At 41.3% G+C, this 12,335-nt stretch overlaps 1 protein-coding gene across 1 annotated transcript; it reads left to right on the top strand.

Annotated features, from left to right (window-relative positions):
- Positions 1–263: 263 nt before the first annotated feature.
- On the top strand, positions 264–1,855 carry LOC133655036 (transmembrane protein 100-like). The gene is made up of 2 exons (XM_062054936.1): positions 264–342; positions 599–1,855. Exon 2 carries the CDS (start codon positions 779–781, stop codon positions 1,214–1,216), a length of 438 nt encoding a protein of 145 aa, XP_061910920.1. The 5' UTR covers positions 264–342; positions 599–778; the 3' UTR covers positions 1,217–1,855.
- The last annotated feature ends 10,480 nt before the right edge of the window (positions 1,856–12,335 follow it).

Here is a 12,335-nt window from a genome sequence, read left to right as displayed (position 1 = left end):
TATTTCTGCTGCTGATCCATCAGACTGTGAGCACTATACACTTTTACAAGGTACTCACACTCATATCCATGGTGAATAATGCATCACAGCTGAATGAGAGCGCTCAGCGGTGAACGTCATCCTAACCCCTCCTCCTTGAGAACGCTTTTCTTTAGTCAGCCAATTGGATTGCTGCAAAATACCTCTTCGTTCCCAGAAGCCCCTCCCCCACCCCTCTCGTCTGTGATTATATACCCTGGACAATGGCATTAGAACGCATGCACATACCCAAGCCGCTGCTGTTCATACAGTGAGGCTGCAATGAAGACATCCCCCATTGATGGACAGGAGTGACGAAATAAGGTGAGTGGATTTTTTTTGCAGCTTGAGTGTGTATAAGTGTGTGTGCGTATGTGTGCGCGTGTGTGCGCACGTGTGAGTGTGTGCGTGTGTACGTGTATGTGGTCAGAGATAACACAGCTACGTCGCTTGCTTGTACTTTCTCTCAAGCTTGAGTTCTATGTTATGTGAAAATATGAGAGAAATGTTTGGTTTTAGTCTTGTGTTTGTGTTTCTGTTGTTATCTTCATCCCCCCTCTACGTATATTTTCCATCGCAGCCACATGCTGACAAGTATTGAGGACAACAACAATAACAAGAGTAACACAGACGGCAGTGGAAGGAGCTTGTTTGGTGTCCCCAGCTCCAGCAGCAATCGACCACAACCACGCGCCGACAGGATCTCCTCCACAATCCGGCATTCTTCTCTGCATTCTTACCCTAGGACGCTGGCTCGGAGATGGGCTGCTCCTCCGGCCGTCAGCCCCCTGCCTCGGTCCTTCACCCAGACTTGGACTGCGGGAGCGGTGGAGCCAACAGCTTACCCCAGGACTCTGAGAACCAGGGTTTAAATGACTCCGAGGGAATGAACCAGGTCAAACCACCGGAGTCTCTCCCCACTCTGGAGCGGCTTGCCCAGGCTACAGGCGGCACGGAGAAGTCCTGGTACCGCTGCGTGTTCCCTTTCGGGGTCATCTCGCTGGTCATCGGGATGGCAGGCACGGGGGTGACGTTCACCTTTAACACTCTGCTCCAGACCAAAGTGGTGTCGGTGGCGCTGCTCTGTGCCGGCGTTTTGATGCTGCTGGTGGCCGCGGTCTGCTGGAGGGCCCACAGACTAAGAAGGAGAAAAAAGAAGGAGGGGGGATTCTTCACCGCTGATCTGGGTACTTTGTGATGGTGGGACGTTGGAGGGTTGACTATTAGAGACAAAGCACTTTGAGCCAGACTTTTGATGACAACGACAGACCAATGAGAATAGCCGTGTCATTATCCGTTCATACCGTAGTATCATCACTACTCACCACAGTTTAGTACCATATTGGATACCTTAACTGGGTTGAACTGTAGCCCCCTTTCACACTGCCCGTAAAAGCAAGCCTTTTCCCTCCTTTTCCCCTTACAAACAACACTGATACGGACCTGGGGGAGTTGAAGTCAGAAATCAGAGCCTTAACATAGGGGCCTCCTGTTTGAAATATGGGGACCAGAATGTAATGTTTAACACTGCCCTGTTGTGTCGATAGCAATTTGACCAATATCTCATGCGTCACACCCGATGTTTAAATATATGATTGAATGATATTGTGTACTGTGAAAGCACACACAGTTGCGGAAATAGCTGGCTTCTCCACCAAATGCAACCAAAATGTTTTGCTGGCTTCTGCTTGTAAGGCAAAGGCGGACAAACGCCCAATCTTCTGTTTTAACTGTTTCTGTATGAAAAGTACAAAGTAGACGTGTCAAATTTTTTTATTTTTGAATGAAACGCGATTCTTATTTGTAGCGATTCTTAATCGATTAAAAAAAATCAAAAATGGATTGCTAATATATATATATATATATATATATATATATATATATATATATATATATATATATATATATATATATATAGTCGAGGTTTATGTGGTTTATCCGTTATACAGTGCTCAATACCGGGGTAGAGCGGAATATACGTTAGGTCAGGAAAAAACACAAGAGGCTATATCATCCCTACAAGCCTGTTTCGCAGGTTTCCCCATCAGGAATTTTCATAAAATCCCCTGACGAGCAGGGAAACCTGCGAAACAGGCTTGTAGGGATGATATAGCCTCTATATATATATATATATATATATTTTTTTTTTATTTTTTTTTTATTTTATTTTTTTTTACTATTGTAAAAATATATGTCCATTATTGTTGATGAAGATACGCATATCTGCTGTAGAGATTTACTTTAGAGAAGAGAAGTGTGGGATACTTCTCTTGTTGCCTTATTTGTATTTGAATTTTATTAAATGTTTGGGACTGAATTGTATTCAACAAAACCAGCTTTCTTTTAAGTAATATAAAAACGTATCAAAGGAGGAATGCAGTTAATCATAGAATTGGCAACCGATGTTATTAAAAAGTATTGATTCTGCTACCAGTGCCAACCTCACCGGTTTATATGTCACTTAGATAATGGGTTTCACTATGTGAAGCGCGTTGAGTCACTAGAGAAAGCGCTATATAAATATAAATTACTCCACTTCACTTGAATCAAGAATAGTTTTGAAACAATCAATTCTGAATCCATTCGTTACCCCAAAGAATCGAATCGAATTTAATCGTACCTTAAAATTCACAGCCCGAGTACTGATAAATGTTATATCTTCGGTTTCACTGGGTGCTCTATGAAAGGCGCAGGTGGCTAAACGCCCGATCTTCTACCATTTGAGGGGTTGTATCTAAAAGTTACAGGGGAATAAATAAGGCATCTTCGATTTCGTTGGGTTCTTTTTAAAAGGTATGGACAGTAAATGTGGGATCTTTTATTTCGTAGAGTCCTGTGCATGTGAAAAGAACAAGCGGCTAAATTCTGAATCTTCTGTTATGACTATGATTGGGCAATTTTGGGGGGAATCTATTTTTGAAAAGTACAAAGGGACACATGTACAGTACTTGCTTGGTACTTCATGAAAGTTGCGGGCTGCTAAACACTCGATCTTCTGTTTTGTTGCGTTTGGTTGATTAAACAAAAAAAGGTGAACGCCAGATACATATCAGTTCTTCTGTTTTGCTGGGTCTTGTGGGAAAGGCACACATTATGTTTACAGGTGAATAAATGACGGATATTCTATTATTTCAAGGGTTCCATCTGAAAGTTACAGGAGTTCGATTTTGTTGGGTTCTGTATAAAAAAAGTACAGACAGAAAATGTCAGATCTTCTACTTTACTGAGCTCTTTGTAAAAGGCACAGCAGGTAAGATTTGTTGTTATGAGTAATTTTTTGGAGGTACAGTATCTCTGACTGAAAAGTACCAAGGGATACATGTCATATATCTGGTTTTACTAGGTACTGTATGAAAAGCTTGATGTTCTGTTTTTGTTGGGTCGTATTAAATACAAAGTAAAGGGCGGATAAATGTTGACAGCTTCTGTTTTGCTCGGTTTTGTAGAAAAGGCACTTGCAGGAAATCTGTTTAAAAGTTACACGTAAATAAATGACAGAGCTTCTGTCATTTCAGGGGTTCTACCTGAAAGTGATAAGATAATAAAGTAAGGCGTCTTTGATTTTGTTAGGTTCTGTTTATAAAGTACAGAACAAAAATGTCGGATCTCCTATTTTGTTGAGTTCTGTGAGAAAAGCTATTTAAGGATCTTCTGTTATGACTCTGATGCAGCAATTTTTGGGGGGGATCTCTATTTGAAAGGGTCTAGTGACACTTTAAGTTCTGACAGAGTGTTAACCACTTATTTGACTAAACTAAACTGATAGTGCTATCCTGAACAGTTTGTAGACGCACCCTCGGGTGGCCCTCTACTGTTAGGGATATATTTGAGATATACGCACCTCAGGAGTGATCCATAAACTTGATCTAGCAACATTTATCTAAATGAAACTAGGTTTGTAGCATCGATTTTACCATACCATCTAGGTTTTGTGTATTTTGAGGAAAACAGGTTCACATATCTGGATGTCCAAGTTTGTCTTATTGAAACGTCGTACTTATTTGCACCAGCGTGCGATGCTGTTGACAATGGCAAACGTTGAAACAGATGACACCCAAAATGGACCATTGTGAATGTACACAATTCCTACACTTAGTACCAGCCAATCAAGAGTTGGCATCATCTCTTGGTGTTGGATTTTTTTTGTCATATGTAGAAAGTAACTGGTCTTTACTAAAGGTCGGGCCTTTTTTGCGCTATTCGAGGAAATACATTATATTACTCTAAGGTACCTCATAAAATACCTGTTTACAATATGTTTATGAACATACTGTACAAGAAGCTGCTATGATAATGAACTCTACCGCTGGGTGAAAATTAGTTTGTTCTTTCTAAATTCTCTATCTGACGGATAATAGAGAATATGTAAAAATCATTTGGAAAAAAAAAACCATTATCCTTTACAGTGAATGCATCAAACTCCCAAAAGTCTACATTTTGTCTTCTTACCAGCTGTGTCGGATCCATAGAAAATTGACATGCTGTGAAATATTAAGCCTGGAGAGTGCCTGCAAATGAAATTGCTTTTCCTGCTGTTGGCACTCTTGATGTTGACCCTTGCATTGTATGACAAGCAAATCCCATTCTAGACATGCCTCTGTGAACACAAAGCAACAATGGGGTGAGGAGTGACAGTGGGTGACAGAGCCAGGTCCTTCACGACCGTTCTCATGATCAAAGCTAAATCAAACAAGGTTCATCCTAAGGCATTTAGGCGTAAAGGCTTGGAAGGAAAATCATTTCAATCGTTTCCCAAAAGAACAAAGAATTCAAGTATTTTTTTTGTGTGGCAAACTGCTTACATTTTGGATGTGGTAACGTTTGTGACAGTGCTTGTGTCCTTTCTTGAGTACTGTTCTGTGAGATCTCTCAAAGCCAAGCACATGTTCTAGTGGAGCCAAAATGTAGCATATACGTTAGCAGTGTAATAATAATGATAATAGTAATGCTAATAACTATAACTATGTAATCCTGGATTTTGGCTGGCAGGCAAGACCCAGTAGCTTTTAGTTGGTTTTAGCAATGTATTTGATCATTCATTGCTTTGATAAAAACCTTTACTAGGCGTCACCCGTGTGGTCTGTGATTTGCATTTATTTGTTTCTTTGTGTTGCCTTTTGTTCTATGCAGAAGAGCAGCTGTGTATTTGCCCCGTATGCATAAACACCAAACATTCAGTATGCATGTTGCCATGGTTATAATACTATTAATTTGCTGCGGAAGATGAACTGAAATAAAATCCGGAGTTATGAACATCATGCTGTTTTGTTTTGTTTTCTGAATGATTTAGTATTTTTAAGCGAAAATGATAAGGACGTTATAAAGTTTTTGTTATTTTATTATTTTATTATTTCCATAATATTACTTATTCTCCTAAAAAAAAGCATCTTTTTTCTTATGATTTTCCTTGTGAAATTGCTTTATTCTTGTAAAATTGTCATAGGATATCCAATTAATTTATTGGTAAGGATCTAAAATTTAATTCACAGAAAGAAAAAAATCCACAAATGTCTAATTTTTATGAGACAGTCAAGAATGTTACAGATTTTTTATGTTATTTTATATTTATAGTAACATAATATTGCTAATATTATCTCCTAAATTTATTTATTGTCATATTACCGTAATTTCCGGACTATAAGCCGCACCTGACTATAAGCCGCACCAGCTAAATGTAGGGGAAAATACAGATTGCTCCATATATAAGCCACACCCGACTATAAGCCGCAGGGTTTTGATGTGTAATTAGCGTAGTATATAGGGGTTCCTGCTACCACGGAGGGGATTGTCGGGACAGAGATGACTGTTTGGGAACGCAAAGCGTCCCATTTATTAACTATAAATCATTCAATCATTCAATCAAACTTTCACATCTTTGACATGGCGAACAGCATTCGTGCAGAGTACAAATAATACAACGGTGCAAAGTAATACAAAGTGCTTGCATGTACGTTATCAAAATAACCAGCCTACCGGTATATGAAAAGTCAGTCTTTAATCATTGTGTCATCGTCTTCCTCCTGCGTACTAAAACCACCGAAATACTCTTCGTCGGTGTCGGAGAAGAACTGGCCGTAAATAAGCCGCACCCTTGTATAAGCCGCAGGGACCAGAACGAGGGGAAAAAGTAGCGGCTTATAGTCCGGAAATTACGGTACACTTTTTTCCTTTTTGCCTCATTTCCTTTTTCTTAATTTCTGTATATTGTCATGTTGATTTTTTGGTAAATTTCCAATGAACTAAAAAATAAATTCAAAATTAAAGAATTAGGAGAAAAGCATATTTATGTGAATAACATTTTTTTTTTTATGAGAAAGTCGTAGGGTTATTACAAAGTTGTTGGGTTTTTTTTCAGAAAAAGTATTTTCTTTTCGTTTCTTTTTTTGGTTTTGTCCTAAAATATGAGACCTCTTCTTCTAAGCCAATAGTGTGTTTTCCCCCTATGCATAAACACCACACTTTCAATCAAAATTAGCTGTATTGGCCAAGTAAGTATGTTTAACACACAAGCAGTTTGACTTGATAGACCGAGATGTCTTTGTACAATGTAAACAATGAATATTAACAATTAACTTAAATAACTAATATGTGCAAGGCTAAAAAGATAATAGCACAGTGGTGAATAAAGCAAAAGGATGATGAAGTGATCATTTACAGGGACAGATTAGTTCCATGGTTATTTCACAGTAACAGGTCTGACACTCTGTGACTCTATAGCGTTAATCAGAGTGATAGCCTAGGAAAGAAAACTGTTCTATTACAGGTTGTTTTGGTGTACAGTGATTTGTCACACCCGCCAGAGGGAATGAGTTTAAACAGTTAATGACCGGGGTGTGAGGGGTCTGCAGTGATGCTACTTGCCCATTTCCTGTTCTTGGACCAGTATTAGTCTCGGATGGGGGGTGGAGGACAACATCGATGCAGTCCTGATTGTTCGTTGCAGTCGATACCAGTACAGCTTGGTTGCAGATCCAAACCAGACAGTGACAGGCTGAATGCAGGAGGTGTAAAACATGATCAACAACTGCTGGGGCTTGTTGAACTTATTGAGCTGACTCAGGAAGTATATCCTCTGCTGTGCCTTCTTTCTGATTTTGTCTATGTGGGGGTCCACTTCAGGTCCCGAACGATTGTGGATCCTAGGAACCTGAAAGGGTCCACAGTAGACACTGACTACGTTTCCATGCACTAAATTAGTTTGATTTCTTAAATAGTTTAATATTTTCAAGCCTGTAATAAAGTGTCCATGCACTTTCTCTAATGCGAGTATCGGTCATACATAATGTGCCTCCTGTACATTTGGGGTGCGCTTATTTCCTCTTACCACGGTGAAATTAATTCCTTTTCCGGTTGACCTATGATTTCAGACTAGCCATCTGCCATCCTTACAAATTATTTAAAGTGATGTCCGCTGTAATATTGGTACGTATTACAAATATTATGTCTGTAATGTTGATGTTAAATAGCAGACGGCATCAAGAAATTATCTTGGATTGCGCTACGAACATGACGCTACTACCAAGAATGTATTGGGTTGAACGCAGGTCCGAAGGAAAGACAGACCAGCGGAAGAGTGTTTTCGAAGGAATTTTTGGATGAAGAATCATGGAAACAAAACTTTTCAATGTTTCTGAGTTAATTCATAAGGCTCTGTCGATTGATGGAAGGAGTTTTAAATCCAAAGGAAAAGACCGTTCTTGCCACGGTCGATACTGTTCCAGTTAAAGTTTGCTATTGTTCTGGACTATCTTGCCAGTTGTGCAGAATACAGAGTTATTGTTAATAGGTTTGGAGTGCACAAATGCAGCATGAAAAGGTTTGTGTAGGCTTTATTATTCGTCTTTAATATTCCGACTTAGATCAGAGGCTCATTTTCCCCCCGGCGATCGCAACGACCACCCTGCGTCCAGACCTTGTCCTATGGTCTGAAACCTGCCATATTGTCTATATCATTGAACTGACAGTTCCGTGGGAGGATGCCATCAAAGAAGCGTATGAACGCAAGAAGCTGCAGTATTCCAACCTTGCAGCTGAGGCAGAGGACAGAGGCTGGAGGGTAAGGGTGCGCCCAGTGGAGGTGGGCTGTAGGGGCTTTGTAGCAAGCACAACAGCAAAGCTCCTTAGGGAGGTTGGAGTCAGTTGGCAGGCTCACAGACAGGCCATTAAAGAGCTGGACAACACAGCAGAGAGGACGAGCCATTGGTTGTAGTTGAGGAGGAGTGACACCAGCTGGGCTGCTAAGGCTAACACCTAATGGGACGCACACACCCAGGGAATTGATCACCCTGGGGTGGGCCCTTCCTCGGCAGAGGGTGTCTTGTGGTAAGCCGGGCCGAAACACCCCGTGGCGCTGGGGCACACAACTGAAGATGTGTCTCAATGGTGGAAAAGCCTCCCAGCAGTGTCACCTAGCCTCATTTAGGTATGCGGTCAGGTGCAAGCCTGGCTCAGGGAGGAGGACGCCCCTGCCATGCAGAGTCCCCAGGGATTGTACCAACTAGTCCTTTCAACAAATTCCTGCTACATTATTCTTCATTTCATTCGTATTTTGTTCGGGAGTCCGAATCAAGCCAGCATTTTACATTTCCTGAGGCACCTTCTTAAATAAATTTCCATAACTTTTTTTCCTACCATCGTTGCATTTCAAAATGTTCTGTTCTTTTATTTTTGAAGCAAATAAACATTCTCCTCTTCACGACAATTGTTACTACTTTTTTATTGACTGGTATCTGCTTCCAGGTTGTATCTCACGTGATACGAAGTGTCTTCTCCAGCCACACTTACCCACTCGAGAGATCTGATTTACAGTCGCATAATCCAGGTGTGTTAGTCTTACTTTTCAAAAAACAAACACGATCGGATTAATTTGTTTCAATGATCTTATTTAGAGCCGAACTATTTGAGGAATCAGACTAATTTAGTGCATGTTAGCGACTGTTGTTCAGAATGGTGAGAGGGAGAGTAAGGGAGGGCTTTTTCTGAAGTCCACTGTAATCTCCACAGTCTTGAGCAGGGTCAGTTCCAGATGGTTCCGACTGCACCAAAGAACTGTTTCATCTCCCGTCTGTAAGCAGACTCGTCGCCATCCTGTAGGAGACCAAATATGTTGCTATCCACTGCGAACTTCAAGAGTTTCACAGAAGTGTCACTTAAGGTGCAGTCATTGGTGTAGAGAAGAACAGTGGAAAGAGAACACATCTCTGGGGGGCACCAGTGCAAATTTTTCGGGTGCTGGATGTGATGCTTCCCAGCCTCACCTGCTGCCTCCTGTCAGTTGTTAGGATGTCAGGTGGAGGCACTGTTAAATGGGTGAGTTTGCTGAGCAGGATATCCGGGATGATGGTGTGCAATGAAGTGCTGAAGTTTATGAACACGATCTTAACATAGGTCCCTGGGGAGTCAAGGTGATGCAGGATCTGGTTCAGTCCCATGTTGACTTTATCCTCCACCGACCTGTTTGCCTTGCTAACTGCAGGGGTCCAGCAGCGGGCCTTTGATGTCCTTCAAGTGGCTCAATACCGGTCCCTCAAAGGACTTCATGACCACAGGTATCAGGGCGATGGGTCTGTAGTCACTGAGTTCTGTGATGGCAGGTTTCTTTGGGACTGGAATTATGGTGGATATTTTGAAGTAAGAGGGTACTTCACAGAGCTCCAGTGATGAGTTGAAGATCTGCGTGAAGATGGGGACCAGCTGCTCAACACAGACTGTGAGGCAAGAGATGGATACGCCATCTGGTCCTAGAGGCTTTCTGGTCTTTTGTTTGTGGAAGAGCTAGCACAGACCCTTTTCACAGATTGCAAGTGCAGGTGGCGTGTCAGAGGGTAGAGGGAAGGGTTGTGGGGGGAGCAGGCAGGGCAGTGTCTGAGTGTTGGGGTGATAGGTGTGAAAACCTGCAATAAAAACTGTTCATGTCCTCACCCAGTCTCGTGTTACCATGTTTCCATGGAAATTATACCATTAATTTTCAGAAAATTAACTGAAAATACAATTCAGAGTTTTGAACAATTGAACAAGGTCAGAAAGGCCATTTTGGAGTCATTAGTGAAGGCAACCAAATGGAATATTTAAACACGACTAGAATTCATTGTGTCTTTATCTGGCTGAACTTTTATTTTTCTGTTGACCTTTTTCTCATATTCCCTTCACATATTCATCAAGCTAGGACACAACACAGCTGTCATGCTCAGACATGTTTTCCCTAGAGCAGATGAGGGAACACTAAACTAACACTAAAACAACTGCTGTCCCCCTCATGTGCGATGAAGTTAAGTGAGTATTATTTGAAATTTCAAAGGCATCTTTGCAATGACTACTAGCCTACTGAGAATGAGCCATCAGGAAGACGGCAGATGGGTTGGAAGGCCTGGTTGCATTTATTCAAATAGTCGTAAATGCAGCTTTCAGCTGGCATGACCCGACTGGGAGGTCTGTCCAGTGGAGAGCAAAGGATCAATTAGAGGGGAAGTTCTGAAGTCAAACGCCCTTAAAGTTCGGATAAGATGTCTCTAAAGTCACATAAAACTTTGAACCGGTCTATTAAGACATCAGCTAATCTCTTTAGGGTTCAGTTCCTATAGAGCATCAAGGATTCATATGTGAGTTTGGCTTTTCCTTTTTAGCAACACCCATTCCAAAAAAATGCCCTTTGATGCATGATATCAAACATAAGATGTCAGCTTCTCCTGAACGCCGACACTTACCTTATGGCCAGAGGTCAGGTCACAACCTACTCAGTGGCCTAGTGGTTAGAGTGTCCGCCCTGAGATCGGTAGGTTGTGAGTTCAAACCCTGGCCGAGTCACACCAAAGACTGTAAAAATGGGACCCTTTACCTCCCTGCTTGGCACTCAGCATTAAGGGTTGGAATTGGGGGTTAAATCACCAAAAATGACTCCCGGGAACGGCCACCGCTGCTGTCCACTGCTCCGTGATCAAGGGTGATGGGTCAAATGCAGAGAATAATTTCACCACACCAAGTGTGTGTGTGACAGTCATTGGTACTTTAACTTTAACTTAACTTAAGCATCAAACGATTGATTGTGTTTGGATTTTTTATCAACTTAATTCCATATGATGGCCAATCTTGATGCCGTCACAAGTGATGTCACTTTATTCAGCAAGTCCTCAACAAACAGTATCTTACAAGAGCTCAGTACAAAAAGCAAAAGATTGTTTATGTCAGGAGGCCGCCCTAAAAGTTCGGACTTACACTAAGTCAATGTGAATGTATAGTGACTGAATGATGGCTTTTCATTTCTCACTGTAAATGTATTAATTAAATCAAATCCATTATTATTATTATTATAAATAAATAATGATAAATGGGTTATACTTGTATAGCGCTTTTCTACCTTCAAGGTACTCAAAGCGCTTTGACAGTATTTCCACATTTACCCATTCACACACACATTCACACACTGATGGCGGGAGCTGCCATGCAAGGCGCTAACCAGCAGCCATCAGAGGCAAAGGGTGTAGTGTCTTGCCCAAGGACACAACGGACGTGACTAGGAAGGTAGAAGGTGGGGATTGAACCCCAGTAACCAGCAACACTCCGATTGCTGGCACAGCCACTCTACTAACTTCGCCACGCCGCCGTTTTTTAAAAACAACAGATTTTTTTCAATATGCATAAAATAAACTCCTTATAAATATATATATAATTGTTTGAAAAGCATGTTTTTTGTATTTTGTAGCATCCCAGAAGAGTTAGTGCTGCAAAGGGTTCTGGGTATTTGTTCTGTTGTGTTTATTTTGTGTTACAGTGCAGATGTTCTCCCGAAATGTGTTTGTCATTCTTGTTTGGTGTGGATTCACAGTGTGGCGTATATTTCTAACAGTGTTAAAGTTGTTTATACGGTCACCCTCAGTGTAACCTGTATCGCTGTTGATCAAGTATGCATTGCATTCATGTGTGTGTGCGTACAGAAGCCGCACATATCTTGTGACTGGGCCGGCACATTGTTAGAATGGATGAAAAGCGGACGTGACGACAGCTCGTAGAGGACGTTAAAGGCAGTGCCTTTAAGGCACGCCCCCAAGACTGTGGTCCGGGTGGACTACGAGATATAATGACTGATGAACACCTTCGTTCGATAATGAAGGTTGCCTCAGCTCAAAGCCTGAGCCCCGACATTAATGAACTAGCATCCAAGAAAAGATGCCAGGTATCTGGCTTGGGCACATCAGATTAGATAGATAGATAGTACTTTATTATTTATTATTACAGATTAGATCAGTGTGTTGCAAACTGAGGAGTTTAAAGTCCTAAATGGTTGGTTTATTCATTGTTATTTTATTTTCAAATGTATTAGC

The sequence above is a fragment of the Entelurus aequoreus genome, linkage group LG08 (assembly GCF_033978785.1).
Source record: "Entelurus aequoreus isolate RoL-2023_Sb linkage group LG08, RoL_Eaeq_v1.1, whole genome shotgun sequence".
NCBI classification, from domain to species: domain Eukaryota; kingdom Metazoa; phylum Chordata; class Actinopteri; order Syngnathiformes; family Syngnathidae; genus Entelurus; species Entelurus aequoreus.
The sequence above is the reverse complement of the archived record's forward strand: the minus strand, read 5'-3'. Positions and strand labels throughout refer to the sequence as shown.

Bases quoted from the DNA above. Each gene is read 5' to 3' on its own strand.
- LOC133655036 (XM_062054936.1), top strand. From the start codon at position 779: ATGGGCTGCTCCTCCGGCCGTCAGCCCCCTGCCTCGGTCCTTCACCCA.